General features: G+C 35.5%; 4 protein-coding genes across 4 annotated transcripts in view; 1 reads left to right on the top strand and 3 right to left on the bottom strand.

Annotated features, from left to right (window-relative positions):
• Nucleotides 1-73: 73 nt before the first annotated feature.
• On the top strand, nucleotides 74-2714 carry LOC109580469 (uncharacterized). The gene is made up of 4 exons (XM_019993867.1): nucleotides 74-1215; nucleotides 1269-1344; nucleotides 2347-2433; nucleotides 2485-2714. Exons 1-4 carry the CDS (start codon nucleotides 74-76, stop codon nucleotides 2569-2571), a joined length of 1392 nt encoding a protein of 463 aa, XP_019849426.1. The 3' UTR covers nucleotides 2572-2714.
• Nucleotides 2715-4201: 1487 nt separating this feature from the next.
• Nucleotides 4202-5312, bottom strand: LOC109580418 (uncharacterized). The gene is made up of 2 exons (XM_019993531.1): nucleotides 4859-5312; nucleotides 4202-4813 (listed from the first exon to the last, which is right to left on the bottom strand). Exons 1-2 carry the CDS (start codon nucleotides 5249-5251, stop codon nucleotides 4493-4495), a joined length of 714 nt encoding a protein of 237 aa, XP_019849090.1. The 5' UTR covers nucleotides 5252-5312; the 3' UTR covers nucleotides 4202-4492.
• A 358-nt stretch (nucleotides 5313-5670) lies between these two features.
• Nucleotides 5671-7252, bottom strand: LOC109580384 (uncharacterized). Its single transcript, XM_019993480.1, has 2 exons — nucleotides 6850-7252; nucleotides 5671-6715 (listed from the first exon to the last, which is right to left on the bottom strand). Exons 1-2 carry the CDS (start codon nucleotides 7240-7242, stop codon nucleotides 6386-6388), a joined length of 723 nt encoding a protein of 240 aa, XP_019849039.1. The 5' UTR covers nucleotides 7243-7252; the 3' UTR covers nucleotides 5671-6385.
• A 93-nt stretch (nucleotides 7253-7345) lies between these two features.
• The window catches only part of LOC109580166 (uncharacterized), a 14769-nt gene continuing 3571 nt past the window's right edge, over nucleotides 7346-18543 (bottom strand). The window contains exons 2-23 of the mRNA XM_019993253.1: nucleotides 18498-18541; nucleotides 18053-18175; nucleotides 17613-17735; nucleotides 17396-17518; nucleotides 17148-17297; nucleotides 16765-16887; nucleotides 16587-16712; nucleotides 16351-16473; nucleotides 16099-16221; nucleotides 15928-16050; nucleotides 15758-15880; nucleotides 15372-15494; nucleotides 15203-15319; nucleotides 14701-15081; nucleotides 12409-13808; nucleotides 12234-12354; nucleotides 8792-12187; nucleotides 8526-8738; nucleotides 8237-8476; nucleotides 8101-8186; nucleotides 7972-8050; nucleotides 7346-7921 (exon numbers count right to left, since the gene is read on the bottom strand). Coding sequence (XP_019848812.1) covers nucleotides 7527-7921; nucleotides 7972-8050; nucleotides 8101-8186; nucleotides 8237-8476; nucleotides 8526-8738; nucleotides 8792-12187; nucleotides 12234-12354; nucleotides 12409-13808; nucleotides 14701-15081; nucleotides 15203-15319; nucleotides 15372-15494; nucleotides 15758-15880; nucleotides 15928-16050; nucleotides 16099-16221; nucleotides 16351-16473; nucleotides 16587-16712; nucleotides 16765-16887; nucleotides 17148-17297; nucleotides 17396-17518; nucleotides 17613-17735; nucleotides 18053-18175; nucleotides 18498-18541 — 7855 coding nt within the window. The 3' untranslated portion in view covers nucleotides 7346-7526. The remainder of the gene's footprint in view (nucleotides 7922-7971; nucleotides 8051-8100; nucleotides 8187-8236; nucleotides 8477-8525; nucleotides 8739-8791; nucleotides 12188-12233; nucleotides 12355-12408; nucleotides 13809-14700; nucleotides 15082-15202; nucleotides 15320-15371; nucleotides 15495-15757; nucleotides 15881-15927; nucleotides 16051-16098; nucleotides 16222-16350; nucleotides 16474-16586; nucleotides 16713-16764; nucleotides 16888-17147; nucleotides 17298-17395; nucleotides 17519-17612; nucleotides 17736-18052; nucleotides 18176-18497; nucleotides 18542-18543) is intronic.

Here is an 18543-nt window from a genome sequence, read left to right as displayed (position 1 = left end):
GTGATAATGACAAACAGGTAGGTGTGGCATATTGACAATTAATTAATTATTATTTTTATCAAGTTTTTATTAAATGGCGGAAAAAGTGGTCATTATCATCGATGATGATGAAGATGAACCAGAAGCTCGACCAAAAGACAACGAAGTCATTATAATAGACAGTGAAGGAAGCATGGGTGCTTCAATATCTGGTACAAATTTATTAAATCCTCCTTCTAGAAAACGGCATCGTATTTTGTCATCAGATATAGATGACGACGATGTTCTGGTTACCGCCTTTGAACCAAAGAAAGGATGGCTGACGAACCCTACTATAAAGATTAAAACTGGTGGCTTGCATTTCCCTGCATCAGGATGTAGTAAATGCAGTACATGTACCAGCAATACGGGTAATAAAGGGAATGGTTCACCTGCCTTTGATAAAAATTATCAAGTGGCACTTCAATCGAATGGCGGCATTACAGCTCAACAGTCGTCAGTCCTTAAATCTGTTAATCCACATGCAACCACCTCACCTGGATGTAGGACTCCTATCAATACTTGTACTCCTGTTTGTTCAGTCATGTCTCACTCTACTACATATACTCCCAACACATCACTTACCAATCATTCTATCACTCCCACACCTTCGGATATAAATAGTGTACATGTACCTACTCCACTCTCTACTGTAAAGCAACCGGCCAGTAGTAAGAAATCACGTTCGAAATCCAAACGGCGTCAAAAGCCCAAGGCTAAGACCATGACAAAAACCGACACTAGCAAGTCTGATGGTGATGAATCAGACTACAAGTCTTCACTCTCAATCCCAATGTTCTGTATTCGATCCACTGGGGATATATCAACTCTACCTCTCGTCACGCAATTTATAGCTTCCTCATCTGTTCCTTTTATTTCTTGTGATGCACCCTCTTGGTGGTCTGAGTCGAAGTTATTTAATATCAGTCTTGAAGATCCAGAGGCCAGAACTGTTGTATATCCTTTAGAATATTCCGGTTTTCAAGTCTTGAAAGTAGAAAGGATACAGACGCTTCATTTATGGATACGATATTTGAGTGAAGTCAAGCTACTCATTCATTCGAGAGGAGAGAATTTTAAGCTGAATGAAGCTCTTCTTTATCATTGTTCTAAAGGTAGTAAAAATGCTATATGTGAGGAGGGACTGGACGTGAGGCTGACACATGGAGGCAACTTTGGAAGAGGGATATACTTCAGGTATTTAAAATAATTGCCTCATGCATGTATTAGTTAACATTTGTCTTTATCAGCGATAAACCTATAAAGTGTCACCATTATTCTACGGGAACAATGTATGTCTGCAAAGTTATTCTTGGAGATACTAAGGTATGTGTATGCTAACTTCTCCATTTGTACATGTACATGTATACTGTACAGTGTAATATAACGTACTCTTGTTTTTGGTGTGTATACAAACTACAAGTACAACACTTCAAGTGTTCTAACTTTATTTGCAAAGCAACACTGAGATGGGATCCAGAATGTAAAATAACCTGCTTGTGGCCTCAGAATGTCTGTATCATGTACTCTGAAGGCCTGAAATGTACATTGTACATGTAGATTATATGCATGAAGTTTAGCAATACATACATGTACATAATTACAAGTAGTACACACCACATCCCAGCTAAGTCCATTATCATGTACATGTCATGTATCATAAATTTGAATCAGAATGAGCAAAACCATCTACTACATGTACGTGTACGTGTATATACTATATGCTACATTAAGCTAATTTTATTTCTATTTTTGCATTTTAAAATCATGTTATGGCAATTATTTCAAATTGTATTAATAGACACAGCACATGCACATGTAGATACCGTATAGCCCAAAGTATTGGCGGGACAAATATAAATTTGTGGATTAATTGGCAGTTGCAATGAGCATCCTCCAAAATAAAGTCCACCATTTTGTTTCATTCTGAGCATGCTCAATGACACCTGGTTGCCAAGTTAACTCCCAATATTTCTGGCTGTATGCACATGTACATATGAGAGTTTAATACAATGTATTATAAATTATATAATGTTATTATTCGTCAATTTTTTGGAGCAGTTTTAATAATTCCTTGAACTTTCCTCAAGCATAAAATACAAAAAAATATTTTTTAACTGAAAATAAAATGAGGACCTTATTTTATGCCCTCTAATTGGATCAAATACATTAATGATGGCATGTGAGTAGATAGCTTTGCAGTGTTTCATTTTATTACATGTATATGTTACTGTTAGAAAATCACTTTATACTGATTGATGTAGAATTTACTCGTTTAAAATACCCGCCATCCCATTTTATTAATTATCACTTACATATGCATTGCAGGTGTATAGTCAAGGACATATTGATATAGCATTAACACGTGAACCAACAAAATCGAATGAGCCTGGATCACATTACGACTCTGTTAAGGTATTTATTAGCTGAAGTTGTTGATATATTTTATGTACTCTTTATTTAAAGGGATTTGTTACAGTTGGCGAAGAATATGTAATTTACAATAGCTATCGTTGTATACCATTGTATGTCATTGAATATGCCCAGAAATGAAACTACTAATCTTTTTAATATTGTATTATAAACAAACATGATTTATTTAATCCAACTTGATCATTTCTAATTCATTATTTAATAGCTGTATTAATTGATGTAAATATATGAATTATTGTCTTAATATAATTATTGAATTATCAGTGAGTGTTAAGCCTGCATGTACAGTTGTACACGTACATGTGTATGTGGAGGAGGATGAGGGGATTGAGCCCTAACATTTAAACGAAAGAGAAATGAAAATGCCTAATAGCAATAAGATTACACCATTTGATAATCCAAGTTGCCATACATGTATTTTTATAAGACGTACACAACCATTTTGAGTCAGCCCAGCCCCACCAACCTACGTTTACATGCAGATTTTGTGTCTGTAATTAATATGATATGAGGGATAAAGAATTGAATAAGAAAATGGGGTGTATGAACATAGATGTGGTAATTTATAACTATATAGTATTACACACAGGAATGTGGATAGACTCAGAGGAGCCACCTATACCTTTAAAGAATATAATGTTGATCCATGTAAGTCAAATGTATTTATAGATCTATCAACAAACTGTTTATGATGGTTTATCTTTGTTTTTGTTAATGTAGATGATAGTTGAGATTATAAGCAGCTTTCTGGCTCCGTTTCTTGATCTTAATATGGATAGGCTTAGAGCAGGACTGCAGGAGATTGGTCCTTGTGTCTCAAGTGAAATCATTGGCTATCATGAGAGAATGTCCTGTAAGTGATTGAATTATTGTAAATTACTTGTACCGCACGTACATGTACATGTAGTACTCTACATGTACCTTAATTGTATCGTGAAATGTTGAATGGATTAATGTAAAATGAAGCAACTCATGTCCCACTCATCAGCGAGTCCTAAGACACAAGCATTACATGTTCACGTACAGTGTAGACACTAGACAATAGTTGGAGAGGCCTCTTCATGCACCCATCATCAATAGAAAGTCTTTCCTTTATGATATTAACTACATGTATGTATAATATGACAGTTATCAGTGGACCAACTCAAGCTACGTTGTCTGTACATGTACCTCTCTTCTCTTACTACTAGTCACCATTTATTCTATAAACATGTATATCTCATAGCTGACAGGAAATCTAATTACTTTGTTAATTTAATTACTGTGTGGATGTTTCACATTCTTTTATGATAAATCCTTGTACAGTAATAACAGTTTACATATTAAGTATGGTCCTGTATATACATGTACTGTACATCCAGTATCTGGTCTAGGCCACATATTCTACTCATATAAAAGTGGTATACATGCATCAAAGTGTAACAGTTTCATGAACTGTAAGATCTATTAAGTACTTCTGAGGTTGTCTGTTGCCACACTACACTTACATGTACATGTGCATGTTTGTAAAATATTCATAATTTTATATTGTGCACACAATACAGATGCAATGTGTGAGTGAGATGAGTTCATATTAGTGAAGTCTCTCCTCTTCTTTGAATTATGCCTTATTTTATGTACATGTACATGTACACGTGTGTACAGGTTGGCTTTTAATGTCTTTTATACTTACAGCCTTTTGTATACATTTAGCAAAATATTTATTATTATTATCAAATTAATGACTCAGCACACAAGATGTACCGTATTTGCCTGATTAGAAGCCCAGCTTAAATCAACGCCCGTCCTTAAAGTATTCTCACTATAGATGCACATATTATAGCCAATCTATTTTTATTTTTACACAATTTTTCCCCCTGTTAATGAATAAATGCCCGGGCTTCTCATCAGGCAAATATAGTACATGTATGTACAGGTAATTTTAAACTGTGGTAGATTGAATATTACATTAAAAATGGAAAACAAAGACATTAATTTAATGATTATTACTACTACATATACATGCATGTGGTGTTTATTGTTTGAAGTGATAAGTGTTTGTTCACATGGTCTTCTTTAAGTTGTTAATGTACTCGTTGACGTCACAATCGTTTTCATCAACAAGTGGATCCCAGACCTTAATATTAAAGCCTTCCTTTAGGAGTTGAATCAATCCTTTGTCATCGTCTGAATGATGAGGGCGTGATATGGCTCCAATGTAGAGTGTAGGCTTGGGGGAAAACTTGTATAAATCAAGGAGTCTGGAGGAGCATGAAGAGCAAGGAGACTTTTTAATCCAGAGCTCAGTGTTGTTTGATGGTAATGGTTTATCCTTTATGAATTGAATGACAACATGGATACTGTCAGGAGTACTTGTATACACCTAATTGAGATAATTAATCATTATTAGTATGATTTATAGTTGTACCTTTCCTTTTGAAGTTCTTAAAAAGTTACCATCCTTCTTCTTAGCTTTGTCACAAGCATCAGACTCACTGTGATACTCACTGTCATCTAGTTCCCCTGGACTGTCGTAGACATCATCGAAATAATTTGAAGCTGGTAGTGGGATGTATTGACCATTCCTCTTTTTTTCTTTCTGAAACCCATGAGTGCTCTGACTCGCCTTTTCCTCAATGTCTAATTGTACATATGTCTTCCATTTTGAATCTATGAAAGGACTCTCAGATAGACAAACATGGTGTTGCTTGTTCCTCCTCCTCTTTATTTTATAATAAAGGAGGAAAGCCAGGGTAATAATAAGGATAAGAAGAAGAAGACCTGCAAAAACAGGAGCAAGAACTTGTACTTTAAGATTCATCTTCCTCTACAGCTGCAATGACTCTGATGAATTTGCCACACTGCACAGTCTGCACTACTCCTGCTGTATTGTTAATGCTTTAGTTGTGTGTATTTATAGTAATCATTGTAATTATGCTGATGTAATAGTAGCATGCTTAAATTTCCCTGGGTATTCCCCTGCACATTGTGCATGTGCTATGGTATAATTAATTACACTGTTGTATTTGTGGTACGTATAGACTGTGTTTGATATACAGTAGTTAATGTTGTCATTTTCAGTAGTTCCTGTCATGGCTAGATAATCTAAGACTAGGAGTCATTAGACAGTATGATTCTACATTAGGTTATAGAGTAGCTACAGACATGTGTATGATGGGTGGACTATATAGTATCAATAGATCTTGATAGTATCTTATACTAACAGTAAATCAGTCAATCAACGGTGTAGTTGTATATAACACTCCATTTTTTCATTTCTCATCATTCATGCAGCCTTAAACTGTTATTGACTTATTATGATGATAGTTGTACATGTAATAACAAACAATACTGACAGGATGTCAGCAATACAATTCAACCAATCATTTGCTTCCACACCATTCACACTGTTCACACCAGTTATTTGCTTTGCTGGCCATCACTATAGTATTGAGCAATATTTAATGATATTCATGAGTCAATTCAGCATTAGCAATAGCTCTGTGTCTGGCCTGTTAAATTTAAAATAATTTAATGTAATATGATTCCAGGCCTTATGTAGCAGTTGTATGTCCATGCCTAGATAATGACCACTATAAATTGGGTGGGAAGAACAAAAATAGTCTTGTCAAGACTGAGTTGACATTTAAATAGTAAGCTGGCTCACTTTGCTTAGTTCACATACCAGTATACAATCAAAAGATAATATCCCATGCTTCTTGATATTTCTAATATACTCCCAATAGAGGGTTAGGTGATGTTACTACACCTCATTAGTAATCATGCCTAAGCAGACTAGCTGTGTAGCTAGAATGAGTGCATATCTTAATAATAACTATACGACTGTTTATCTAGTTTAGAAAAAATAAGAAATAACATTAAAACTGGATGTTACTACTGATGTTTGTTGAAGCATGCACCATCATTTTCAAAATCATTTTCACTTTTCAGGACTCTATTTTTTCAATTTATTGAGATAGCTGGCTGTTGTTGTGTCCCCAGATCCATACAGTAGTGCATTCAGCTCTCCCCACACACTCAGAGTAAATCCAGCCTCAATGATATCAATTAATCCTTGATCATCAAACGAATCATTGAGATGCCAGATACGTCCAATATAAATAGTAGGCTTCTTTGGACAATCCTTGAAATATTGAATGAGGGATTGGGAACATGAGGCACAAGGTGAATTCTTTATCCAGAGGTCAGTGACTGTCTTGGGATTTTGATTGTCACTAATGAACTGAATCTCAGCATGTGTACCTCCAGGAGTGCTGATGTAGACCTGGCAAGAAAGAGGGAGTGACAACTAATGATATTATTGCCATTTACTGTACATACATGTACATACATTAACAGAAGGTGATTTATCAATTAGATCTAAAACCAGCATGCATACATACATGTACATTTACATACCTTTCCATTATTTGTTCTCAATAAAGTTCCATTCTCTTTTGCTGCTCTTTTGGCTGCCTCTGACTCGCTTAAGTACTGTCCAGACAACTCAATGGTGCTAATGTACTTCGGATTTGACTGGAATATATAATAATGAAGAGCTTGCAGATCAATTTGCACTTCCTTTTTTTCTTTTATCTCCTGATCTGTTTTTTCATCCTTCTTCTTTGTGTCATTGCTCGGTGGAGAGGAGCCTGCGCCAGGGGAAGAGGAGCCATTGCATACACATACACAACAGAAGGTGCCAGAAGCAGCAACAAAAAATAGTGTAACAAACACTGTCACGAAAACAATGACAGAATTGTTAGCAGCTTCAACAGAATTAGAAACAGGAGCAGCTGTTAGGGAAGACATAGTATATTGAAGTCTGTTTTTAGGTTTACAAAGAATCTTGTTTTATATATAAAGTGATATTTGATTTCCTTTCAAGATGAATGCTTATTTTCAGTAATGGTTGTTTTTAGTATTTTACGTCATTGTATGTTAGCATCAATTTAAATGCAAAAATTAATCACAAATGAGTTATTATTAAAAATATTTTTAAAAGACTCACAATAAAATTTTAAAGCAAAGGACATCATAAAACAATTTAAGTGTTTTTATTTAAAAAATTTGGGTACTTAAATTAGCGGATGCAATTAATATTCCTTGTCACTTGATGAATAAAAATCTGCCACTTTTAGTGATTTTTTCTCCATAATATCATCATCATTATCATAAATACTGCTGTAAGGATTATTAGGAGGAGGAAGAGGTGGACGTAATAATTCTTTGATTGTTTCTTCAGTTATTTCTTCCTCTATGGGCGGTGGTAGCTCTTCATATATGTGTGATTCATCAATGTGGAGAGAAGCAGCTCCTTCATCTTGTTTTAATTTAAGGTCATCACTTTCAGCCTCTAAATTCTTAGGATTGTGACTCCCATAATCATTAAATTTTAGCTCGACTTCATAACTTGGTTGATTAATGCTCGTTTCCTGCTGCCGCAGTGTCGCTTTCTTCCTCCTTGTAATGACAATAGCTACAATAAGAACTATATAGAGAGAAACTTGATATGCAATTCATACTAAGCTCATATCTTACTTATTATTAGTATGGCAACAGTTACTAATGCCACTATTATTCCAATGATTGCTCCAGTACTAAATTGATTGCTCTTTCCCTAAAAATAATATAAATATTGACAACATTATTATACTATTATGTTCTAACCTCTACCCCTACTGCACTGGGAACTGGAGATTTAGAAGAAATTGTTGTTGTTGAGTTTTTAATGACAGTAGAGCGTGGGGGATGCTCTAAAATAATTCAAAAATTATTAATAATAATAGTGCTTTCACTTATATACCTGTTGTATAATAGCGACTGGAAGATTCACTAGGCCCAATATTAGTATTACTAGTAGGGACGGTATTGCTAGCTTTAATTATTGAAGTCGTGCTGACTGGTATTACACATGCATCAAACATGGTATCATTACCACAAGGAAAGCATTTTCTTTGTCCAATATATTGTTGATAAGTAAGCGGAGGGCATGGAGAGCAAGGGCCCAATCCAGTGGGAGAGAAATGATGTGGACTGCACAACTCTGAGAATGAACAGAAATGAATATTGATACATGACATACAAATCTTTACCTTTACAATCTGATACTGATACAGAGCCAGTTCTACTCGTGCTGTAATTAGCAGGACAAGACACACAGTCACTCTGCCCTTCGTTTTCCTGATACGTACCTACTGGACACTCTAAACACTGTGGTACTAGCTCTTCTATGTATTCTCCAACTGTCTCACTCTCAACAAATGACCTCATATACACCTGACCATAGGACCCAGGCCTACAAGCAACTATAAAAATTGGAAATTTCAATGTGGCAGTAATTTTAAAATTATTGACATACCACATGTAAGATGGTCCGAATCCAATTGATATTCTTTATAGCAGGTAAAAGTTCTTGGACCAACTGTGTAATCGATAAGAGATACACTTTGTGTGCTGTCTTCAAGAGTAAATGTCAATTGATTGGTTCTTTGCAATAATAATAACAATGCCTCTTTATCTTGCTCTAGCTGTGATGCACTAGACATCATTTGTATAGCAAGCTCATCTAGTTCATTATTGGTACTTTCCATTCCTTCAAGTAATATAGTATTGTCACTCTGTAAGATGAATGAAATGGATGTAATATTGCCACTAAATACAATAGGAGAACCAGCAGTAACAAGTCCTGATATATTTGTTTCCGATACCAATAAATCAACAATTGGCTGGACCCATTCTTCACTTGCTCCACTTAACATTAAAACAAATTCATATTGTATAGTTGGTGTAACAGCTGACAATACATTCAGAAAGACTGGAGTGCTAGTGACATTACCAGCAGGGTTAAGAGCCAAGCAATGATACCATCCTTCATCATCAAAGCTTATATTATTAAAAGTTAGCACATTAGAGTTGCTGTTACTTATAAGAGTCCAGTTATGAGCTTCATTCTCTTTATAAAACCACATCCAGCCTGGAGCAGGAATACCGTACGCATCACACGTCAGCTGAAACCCTCTTGTATCTTCCTCGTATACATATGCATGACTTGGTAGAGTGAGATTGAATATTGGCTTCATAATAACATTTACTAGTGAAGGTATTGAAGCTGATGAGCCAGCACCATTGACAGCAACACACCAATACTCTCCTTCATCCCCTAACCCAACATTAGTGAGCATGAGTCTATTAGAGTTGGAGCCTGGTATAGTAATGTTATCCTTGACCCAGTAATACAGTAGACTTGAGCTAGCTGTGCAAGATAATTCAGTGGTTGAATTAATCTCAATTGAGACTGATGAAGGTGGATGAGTGGTAATAATTGGTGGCTCAGTGCACCATTGATCAATTACTATATTTGACTCTGTAACTGTTAAAAGTTTCTTTAAAGCATCATATGCTTCATTGTATGACAGACTTTTATTATAGGCAACTTGTAGTATGATATCTTTTATTTGTCTCAACTGACTAAGCTCCTGTACAGCATCAGCAGTGTCTTCTAAGATATCTTCTAGTTGATTAGTAATGCTACCAATGCAGTCAAGATAGCTTGAGCAGCCAAAGAGCTCTAATGGACCAATGCTTGAGTGGATGGCTTCTATCTGAGCCTGCCATGAAGCAAACGAGTTGTTTTTTAATAGTTCAATCATGGAATGGCTTTGCTTGGAGACGTCTGCTTTGATAAGGTTATACTGAGTAGCTATAATTGGAGAGATACCATTATGAGACTCGTTAGTATAGGGTTTCATTGTAGTAGCATTAATGAGACTCAATGTGCTATTTAACTTAGCAAAGGATTGACCCAATAATTCCAATATTTGTTTAATATACAGATTAGAGCCTTTAATTTGAAGACAAGTGTCATGAAACTTGATGGAACTGGAAAAAGTGGATGCCATTGCTTCGTGATTGTCCCGTTTTTGCCTTCTTGTCCCCCTTACCAGTAATACATAAGATTCTAATACACTGCCTGACAGTTGTCGGAGAATGAGCTCTCGTGGCTGCAAAAAGTTAACCATCTCAATAAAGGAATGCTCCTCACCAGTATCCAGTATTGAATAGCTGATTTCTATTGGTAGAATAGCTGGAGTGTAGTTTGTGAGCATGAATTGAAATGAGATGTTTGTTACTTCTAGGATGTCAATTTCTGTAACTGGTTGACTGTCAAAGGAGCTCACAAAAGGAATTAGTGCATCAGTCTCTTCAAATAGAGTTTCGTTTGCTTTAACATTAGTGTGGTAACTTTGATTAGCTGTATGAAACAAACTCTCCAGAAACTCTGTGTTCTCTCTCAGTCTATAAACCTTGGCATATTTTCTGGCAATGATCAGTTTCATTTCTTCTTCCTTGAGTAAGGCATTCAGGTATGTAGAGTACAGCTGGCTGATAGTAGAATTAATAGTAGCGAAAGACTCACCCAGCTCTTGTAAACAGCCAGCTAAATCAGTAAAACAAGAAGCGTTTGTAATTTCATGGTAGCAAGAAATCTCTTCTCTGCAGTTCAAAGCATCATATAATTGAGTATTATTATTGACAATGCATGGTCGTAATTTTGATTCATTAGCTGTACTGTTAATGTATTGTATCTTGTATCGGCTCATGTCTAGTACTCGGACTTTGATTTTGTTGCAGCATTGAGTTTGAGAGATGTAGAGGAATTTGTGCCATTGTGTCTCCCAACAAGATTGACACTGAATTTGCTCCTGCCAATCCTCTACCAGGACTACCTTAACTTGCCTTATAATATGACTGGCCGGTTCATACTCACTACAGCTACCAGGGACTGAGAAAGTGATGCTATTATTGTGTGTTTGACAGCTCAGTCTAGAGTTACATTCATTATTACAAGCATCATTATTATTGCAGAGCAATTCGTTGACTGATAATGTATCGTTATTGACTCTATAAGATTCTAGTGCTATCGTCAAGTTGTTAAGTGCATCATTTGTGTTTGCTTTTAGTTCGATTAACGATTTGTTGTCTTCTTTGAGCTGTTTCTCTTCTTGCAATAATTTGTCATTATTGTCAGTTAGTTGAAGATACAGTTCATCACGCCATTCTTCAGAAATCTCAACACTGTCTATTGCACTGTTACTCCTTTTAATGACATCATTTAACTCATTTTGCAAGTGTTGTGAAATATAGGATGAAACGTCAGAACGGAAAGTTCCAACGAATTCCCCATTAAGCTCAATGTTAACACTGTTATTTGTTGCAAGACTTCCAATAATGCGTGTATCATAATTCATAAAAACTTTTGCTTGCGCTTGAAAAGTCATTTGATTGTTTGCTATGCTAATGTTGCTTATTGAATGAGAGTTGAGGAGTGAGATATTGACAGAATACAGTGTACCTCTCAATTTATTGGTACTGGAGCTATACATTACCTTAAGAACTGGACCATTATTTGTATTTAAAAATGAGAATCTTCCAAATTTGTAAGGACTGTCTGATAATCGATAGGATGTTACTATTAACGACACGGATGGGTCTTGAGTGGTACTACCAGGCAGGAGAATATTGTGTCTTAGCCCTTCCTGAAAGTGAAGACTACCAATGCTGAGAGTGAAGCAGTCAGTGGTGAAACTAACATTGTTGATATTCAAAGATTCATCAAAGCTAAGGAAAGCAAGGATTTGACAATCAACCACTGATTGAGGAATAGAAAAGTGATCACGATAGAATGAATCAGTTAACTGTTCATTGTATTTCAGTATTGCTGATAAACCAACTGGCAAATTTTCATATGAAGCCCCTATATGAATATTTTAAAATATAAACATTACTGTGCACTGACTAACCTTCAATTGGATAGGTAAAGATGGCTGGATATTCATCAGAAGTTAACATTAGATTAACAGATTTTTGATTAGTAATTGTAGTTACATTAAGAGAAATCTTTCCTACTAATAACCCAGGAACCTATTTATAAAAATTATAAATAATAATGAGAGCTGATTGATATGCATGTAGTACCTCTTTTATTGTAGCATTAGGCTGATAATAAACTGATCCTTTAAATTTGACATCTGCTTCAAGATTTTGCCCAGTAAATGTTTTTTGAAAGTTAATATTAAGTTTATATTGATAGTGTGTTGGGAGTGTGGGCCTAAAGCGATGTTTACCATTCCAGTACACTAATTGTTCTTGTAGCTCTGGTGCAATAATACCATCCTCTTGTAGGGAAATGCTTTGGAAATTGACTTGAGCATTACCAGCTATAAATATATTTAAAGGACGTATTGATGCAGCGTTATTCTTTGAAACTAGCGATGGAGGTATTGCCAATTTTAGAGTTGGAGCTAGTCCACTACACACATCAATAATAGTACAAAGTGGACTGACTGGCTGTGCATGATAAAAAGCTGGGTGAGAATTGATAGTAACTTGTAGAAGTGAAGTTGTTCTGTGTGTGTATATTAATGCACTTGTGTCTGCTAGCTCAATTTTATCACAACCAGGAAGTCTCTTCACCTCCTCAGCTGTTCCTATAAACGTCATAAAATCGTAAACTGAATATGATGAAGAAGCCAATGAGTGTACTTCAATCTTTAACCATGATGGGAGGAAATTTTTGATAGAAGAAAATAATGAAACGGATAGGCTCTTATACTGAAGCATGGTTTGAATAATGTTACTGTTATAATCCATTATCAATGAAGGTGTATGACAGTGTTGATTTGGTGCTTTATCACAAGTCAGACACTGATGAGTAGAATAGTGAGTATCAAGAAATAAAGGAAGAGAATTGAGCACCTTTACTCCTGCAATGGAGACTGGTAGATACAATGAAGCAATACTGAGATGAACTACGCCATCAGTACTACTTTCCGTTTGGTTCCATTGACAATAAGAATGTAACGTGAGGTTAGAAAAACACTGCTCTAATGATAAAGTGAGTTGTTTGCTACAGCAACCTACTCCAAGATGACCACTTTGTAGTCCTTGAGATGTGAAATAATCAGGCTCTTCTCCACGAGAGCGTTCAGTAACCAGAATTATGGTATCATCAGGTTTGATGTATAATGAACCAGGAATAGCATCATAGCTAACTCTATAGAGACCAGATTTATTAGCTTGTACAGTATAAGACCCACTGCTTGATTGAGGACTTAGACTTATCATTTGTTTATTAATACCAAGCGAGCTGTTATCATTAGCAGTGATTGATACTATTGTTTGAATCAATGGTTTGGAAGTTAAAGTAACTTCTTCACTACTGCCCTTTACTAGTGGAGGTACAGGCTGGGCCACAGCATAGCCTAACTGACATCTCTCTCCAGTGTAGTATGTATCAGAGCAATCACAATTAATAGCATCCTCTTCTACTGAGCACGTTCCTGGCATGCAAGGATTAGGCTCACAAACATTTCGTCCTATATGCAACATAATAAGAGAGATTAGCTATTACCAAACGTCAAGCAGTTTTTGAAAAAATAGACTTGTGTACATGTAAAAGTGTCATATGATGCATTCTTTCACACATTATAAATATTTGGCAATTTCACTTTCCACCTTTTGGCAATCTTGCACTATACTAACTTTAAATTTGACTAGTTAAATTATACAAATTTAATTTATAGCAAGCAATAATTTGGCCCATGTTGTATCAGGAGCCCGTGGGCTCCTGTGAGAAATTATTTGGCCCAATTTTGAGAAACTTTAAAAATTAATTTAAAAATCCAGATTTAATCAGAATCAGCTCAAAGTTAATACACAACATAAGAAGATGTATGCGTATTAGAAAAAAATTATAAAAATAGAGATTTCTCGCCTAGCCATTTTTGACAAAATTTGGCCAAAGACCAAAGGCTATAGCCTTTAGCCTTTGGTTTATGGCCCAATTTTTGAGCAAATTTAAAAGTCATAAAAAATCAAATTTTGATCGGAGTCAACTCAAACTTTATACACAACATAAGAACATGTATGTGTATCAGAAAAAATTATAAAAATGAAGAATTCTTTCTGTTTGATTTTGTCAAAATACCCTGTACACAGCTAGTATAAGGGTTTTAGGCCCAATTTATTTTTGAGCAACTTGACAATCCACTGACAAGAAGCTGCATAAGCACAATGCCAAAATCCTGTGGGAAACCCTGTCCGACTGTTTTATAAAAATGGCAGATCAAATTAAGCAATGTTCAACTAATTTAATGTAACTTTAGGCTTTGGGCCTTTTTATGGTAATCAGCGGAAACTTTTGTTTTAATATCATTATTATTTTGAGTAAAATTTATGTAAAGAAGCACTTAACTGCTATCTGTTTACCTTTGCATGCTTGATTCGGGTACCAGTCTACTGCTTCTGATTGGGCTCCAGTGACATTGCATGTTTGACTCCAGATAATTTCAACATTATCATTGATGTACCCTGTCTCACAGTACAACTCACAGTTGTCCAAGTACTCATTACTGCAGGGATACGCAACATATGTATTCTCATTACTAGCTAAAGGAGGACATTGTGATTTAGAGCAACTTGTATCTTTCCCCGACCAGGATTGATTCGACCCCAGACATGTTCTGAATGATGATCCGGATATATTGTAACCAGGGTCACACCAAAACGTGCAGTTTTGATCGGTCACTTGCTCTCCACTACAGCTCATGTGCCCATTCATTGGTGCTGCTATCACTGGACAATCAAGAGCTACAAATATAAAAACATTTTAATATTGTGGCCTCAATATATCTTGTGTAATGTATCATCGTAGACTGCTCATGTTGTATTAGTGTGTTAATTACTATGCCCATATGCTCAATATCATTACCTATGCATGAGGAGATATTTTTACTGTATCCCTGACGACACTGACAGTCGTATGATCCTACTGTATTGATACATATCTGTTGGCATCCTCCATTATCACTCAAGCACTCATTAATATCTATCAATAATTCCATATATAACATTATTAGCATTGACTAATAATTACTTACCGTCACATGATGCTTTATTTGTATTTAAAGTATATCCCACAAAGCAATCGCAAGAGAACCCACCAATACTGTTAATGCAGACTTGAGAACAATTTGATGTATTGCTTGTACATTCATCAATATCTGTAAAAATAACTATTATCTACAAATACTCTCAATAGATAATAAATCATTTTGATAGCCACATTTCAAAGCATGATGCGCATGCTCAATGGCACATGGCCACAAACTTGTCAGTTTTCAAAATTTAGCAATTTGCCAAAATTTTCTCCAAAGTTTCCAGCTATAGGTACAGTCCATGAAGGCAGTGTTTATTATTATAATGCTCTTCATGACAAGAACTTATGAAGCTTCATTCTGTATCAGGCTATTAGCTAAACACTTACCCACACAAGAATAACCATTATTATGTATCCTGTATCCTGGATTACATTGGCATATATAGGAACCGACAATGTTGACACAGCTGTGTTGACATCCCCCATTACTATTTGAACATTCATTAACATCTGAAAGAAAACATAACAGGCCAAAGAGCTATATATCATTTGCTAACCGTCACACGATACTCCGTCACTATTAATGATATAGCCTTGATGGCATGAACAAGTATAGCTACCAACATTGTTTACGCAAATTTGAGAGCAATTAGACGCATTAGTAGTACACTCATCAATATCTATAATGTAATTATGTTATCTGATTATAGTAGCTAGTGTCAGCTTACCTAAGCAGGATCTGTTATTAGTACTAATGTAGTAGCCAGACTGGCATTCACAGTAATGAGAACCAGGGGTGTTAATACAACTGTGCTCACAACCTCCATTAGAATTGTTGCACTCATTAATATCTAGAGAAAGCAATGAATGAATTTATGTGACGCACATTTGACTTTCCTGTAACTTAGAATAGGCAATTATCATTTTTCATTATAATAGTAACAATACATACATAATAATTATTATTACACTATACAAACCTTCACATGAGTGTCCATTAGGCAATAGATTATACCCATCAAGACATGAACAGTTGTATCCACCAATCTCATTCACACACACTTGATCACAGCCTGAACTGCCATCACTACATTCATTGATATCTAGTGTACATGTAAATAGAATTAATTGAAGTGTACTAAATTTACGATTATTATATTTTTATTTCATTCAAGTACAGCTTCATTTCAGGATAAAAGATTAATCTCAATATTACCTTCACAAGCACTTGAATTAGTAGCTGAGACACGATAGCCAGACCAGCATGTACAGTAGTAGCTTCCAGCAGTATTGTGACACACATGCTGACAATCATCAGCACCAGTACAACACTCACAGTGATCTACAGCATTACGTTATTATAAAGGTAATTACTATTAATATTCATTATTAACCTGTACAAGATGTTTTGTCCTCTAATAGTGTGTAGCCACTTTGGCAGGAACAGATGTGTGATCCTGGCGTGTTTGTACATATTTGACTACAGTCCCCATTATTATCCAAACACTCGTTTATATCTAAACAATGAAAGCACAAACAATAGTAAGTGAGATAACTAATAGATCTAGTATGGAGTAAAAACATAGTCATTCAATGGTAAGATAATGAGAGGTGGGTATATAGAAGGGAAAGTAGTTGAGGGAGAGAGAGAGGAGGGGAAAGGAAGAGAGAGACACAGAGAGACAGAGAAAGCAAGGAGGGAGAGGAGTAGTTAGGCCCCACCTAACTAGGAGAGGAGAGAGAGAGGAGAAGGAAAAAAGGATAGAGGGGCAGATACCTGAGCATGTTTCATTGTCACTGTTGAGTATGTAACCAGGATGGCAGTCACATCTATAGCTTCCTGGTGTATTGACACATAATTGCTCACACCAATTAGTACCATTGTTGATACCAATACCAACAGCTCCATTAGTACACTCATTAATGTCTATCAAAAATAAATACAAGAGTAATAACAATAAAGTACTTATGTATTTACGGTACGTGTATGTGGCTAATCCTAACACGTTGATTAATGTAACTAACCTAAGCAAGTGTGCTTATCTGTAGTCAAATAATAGTTGCTATTACAGGAGCAAGAGTAAGAACCAGGACTATTATTACAGTTGTCACTGCAGCCACCATTATTATTCAAACACTCATTAGTATCTATAAATTAAGATTAGGTATTCTCACACATACATACACACACTATATAAGGTGTAATAGATACACATATGAACCAATTGCGTCATGTACTTACCAACACAAGTATGATCATCATTGCCTAGATGATACCCATTACGGCAAGAACATGTGTAAGAGCCATCATTGTTGGCGCACGAATAACTACAGCCACCATTATTGGTATTACACTCATTGATATCTAAAAGGTGGTCAATACCAATTAAAATTTAAACATGTGCAAACTCCTTTGAGATTGAGAGAATTTGATGACTAAGCTAAACAATGTATGTTTATGCCAACTAACTTGCTCAGCATATTTTTGTGTAGTCTCTGTCTGTGAACACAAGTCAATATAAACACTAGTAAGAGTGATGTTTATCACTATTGTTTATATTACATCTACACTGTTATAAATAATGTTTAATACTAGTGTTTACATTACTGGTACTTTATTATAGTGTTTAATACTAGTGTTTACATTGCTGGTTCACTATTATGAGTACAAAGGGACCTTACCTACACATGAATGTCCATCTGTAGCTAAGTTATATCCACTGGAGCAATAGCAGGAATAAGAGCCTTCACTGTTGGAGCAGTGCTGAGCACAGCCTCCATTGTTACTAGAGCACTCAACGATATCTAAACAATATGTAGTAATTCACATCGGTCTATAGTTTGGGAGTGTTATAATCAAATCTAGTCAGAGAATTTGCTTATTTAGCATGTCTGCAATCTGTAGAGTAAGCAACAATAATCTGTAGTCTAAGCAACGATGCAAAAAATCAATTATTAAGCTTGCTTTCTTCTTTTTCTTGGGATAGCAACAGTTTATTTAGCAAAAATAATAATAGTAGGGAATTGCTTATTTTTGGCCGAGCTCTATCACCTTGACAGCTATTGATACTATACTATAATTATGGTAGTGTATGATATTATAGTACTACTGTATGTAGTGTTATACCGTCTGAGCAGGATGACCCTGTCCAGCCAGAAGAGCATGAGCATAC

This window comes from Amphimedon queenslandica, unplaced genomic scaffold (assembly GCF_000090795.2).
Source record: "Amphimedon queenslandica unplaced genomic scaffold, v1.1 AMPQUscaffold_13522, whole genome shotgun sequence".
Taxonomy (NCBI): domain Eukaryota; kingdom Metazoa; phylum Porifera; class Demospongiae; order Haplosclerida; family Niphatidae; genus Amphimedon; species Amphimedon queenslandica.
The sequence above is the reverse complement of the archived record's forward strand: the minus strand, read 5'-3'. Positions and strand labels throughout refer to the sequence as shown.

Coding starts and splice junctions, on each gene's coding strand:
- LOC109580384 (XM_019993480.1), bottom strand. CDS start 7,242: ATGTCTTCCCTAACAGCTGCTCCTGTTTCTAATTCTGTTGAAGCTGCT. Junction 6,716..6,849: donor TGAGAACAAATAATGGAAAG/GTATGTAAATGT, acceptor CTTTCTTGCCAG/GTCTACATCAGCACTCCTGG.
- LOC109580418 (XM_019993531.1), bottom strand. CDS start 5,251: ATGAATCTTAAAGTACAAGTTCTTGCTCCTGTTTTTGCAGGTCTTCTT. Junction 4,814..4,858: donor TAAGAACTTCAAAAGGAAAG/GTACAACTATAA, acceptor TATCTCAATTAG/GTGTATACAAGTACTCCTGA.
- LOC109580469 (XM_019993867.1), top strand. CDS start 74: ATGGCGGAAAAAGTGGTCATTATCATCGATGATGATGAAGATGAACCA. Junction 1,345..2,346: donor TTATTCTTGGAGATACTAAG/GTATGTGTATGC, acceptor TATGCATTGCAG/GTGTATAGTCAAGGACATAT. Junction 2,434..2,484: donor CACATTACGACTCTGTTAAG/GTATTTATTAGC, acceptor CTTTATTTAAAG/GGATTTGTTACAGTTGGCGA.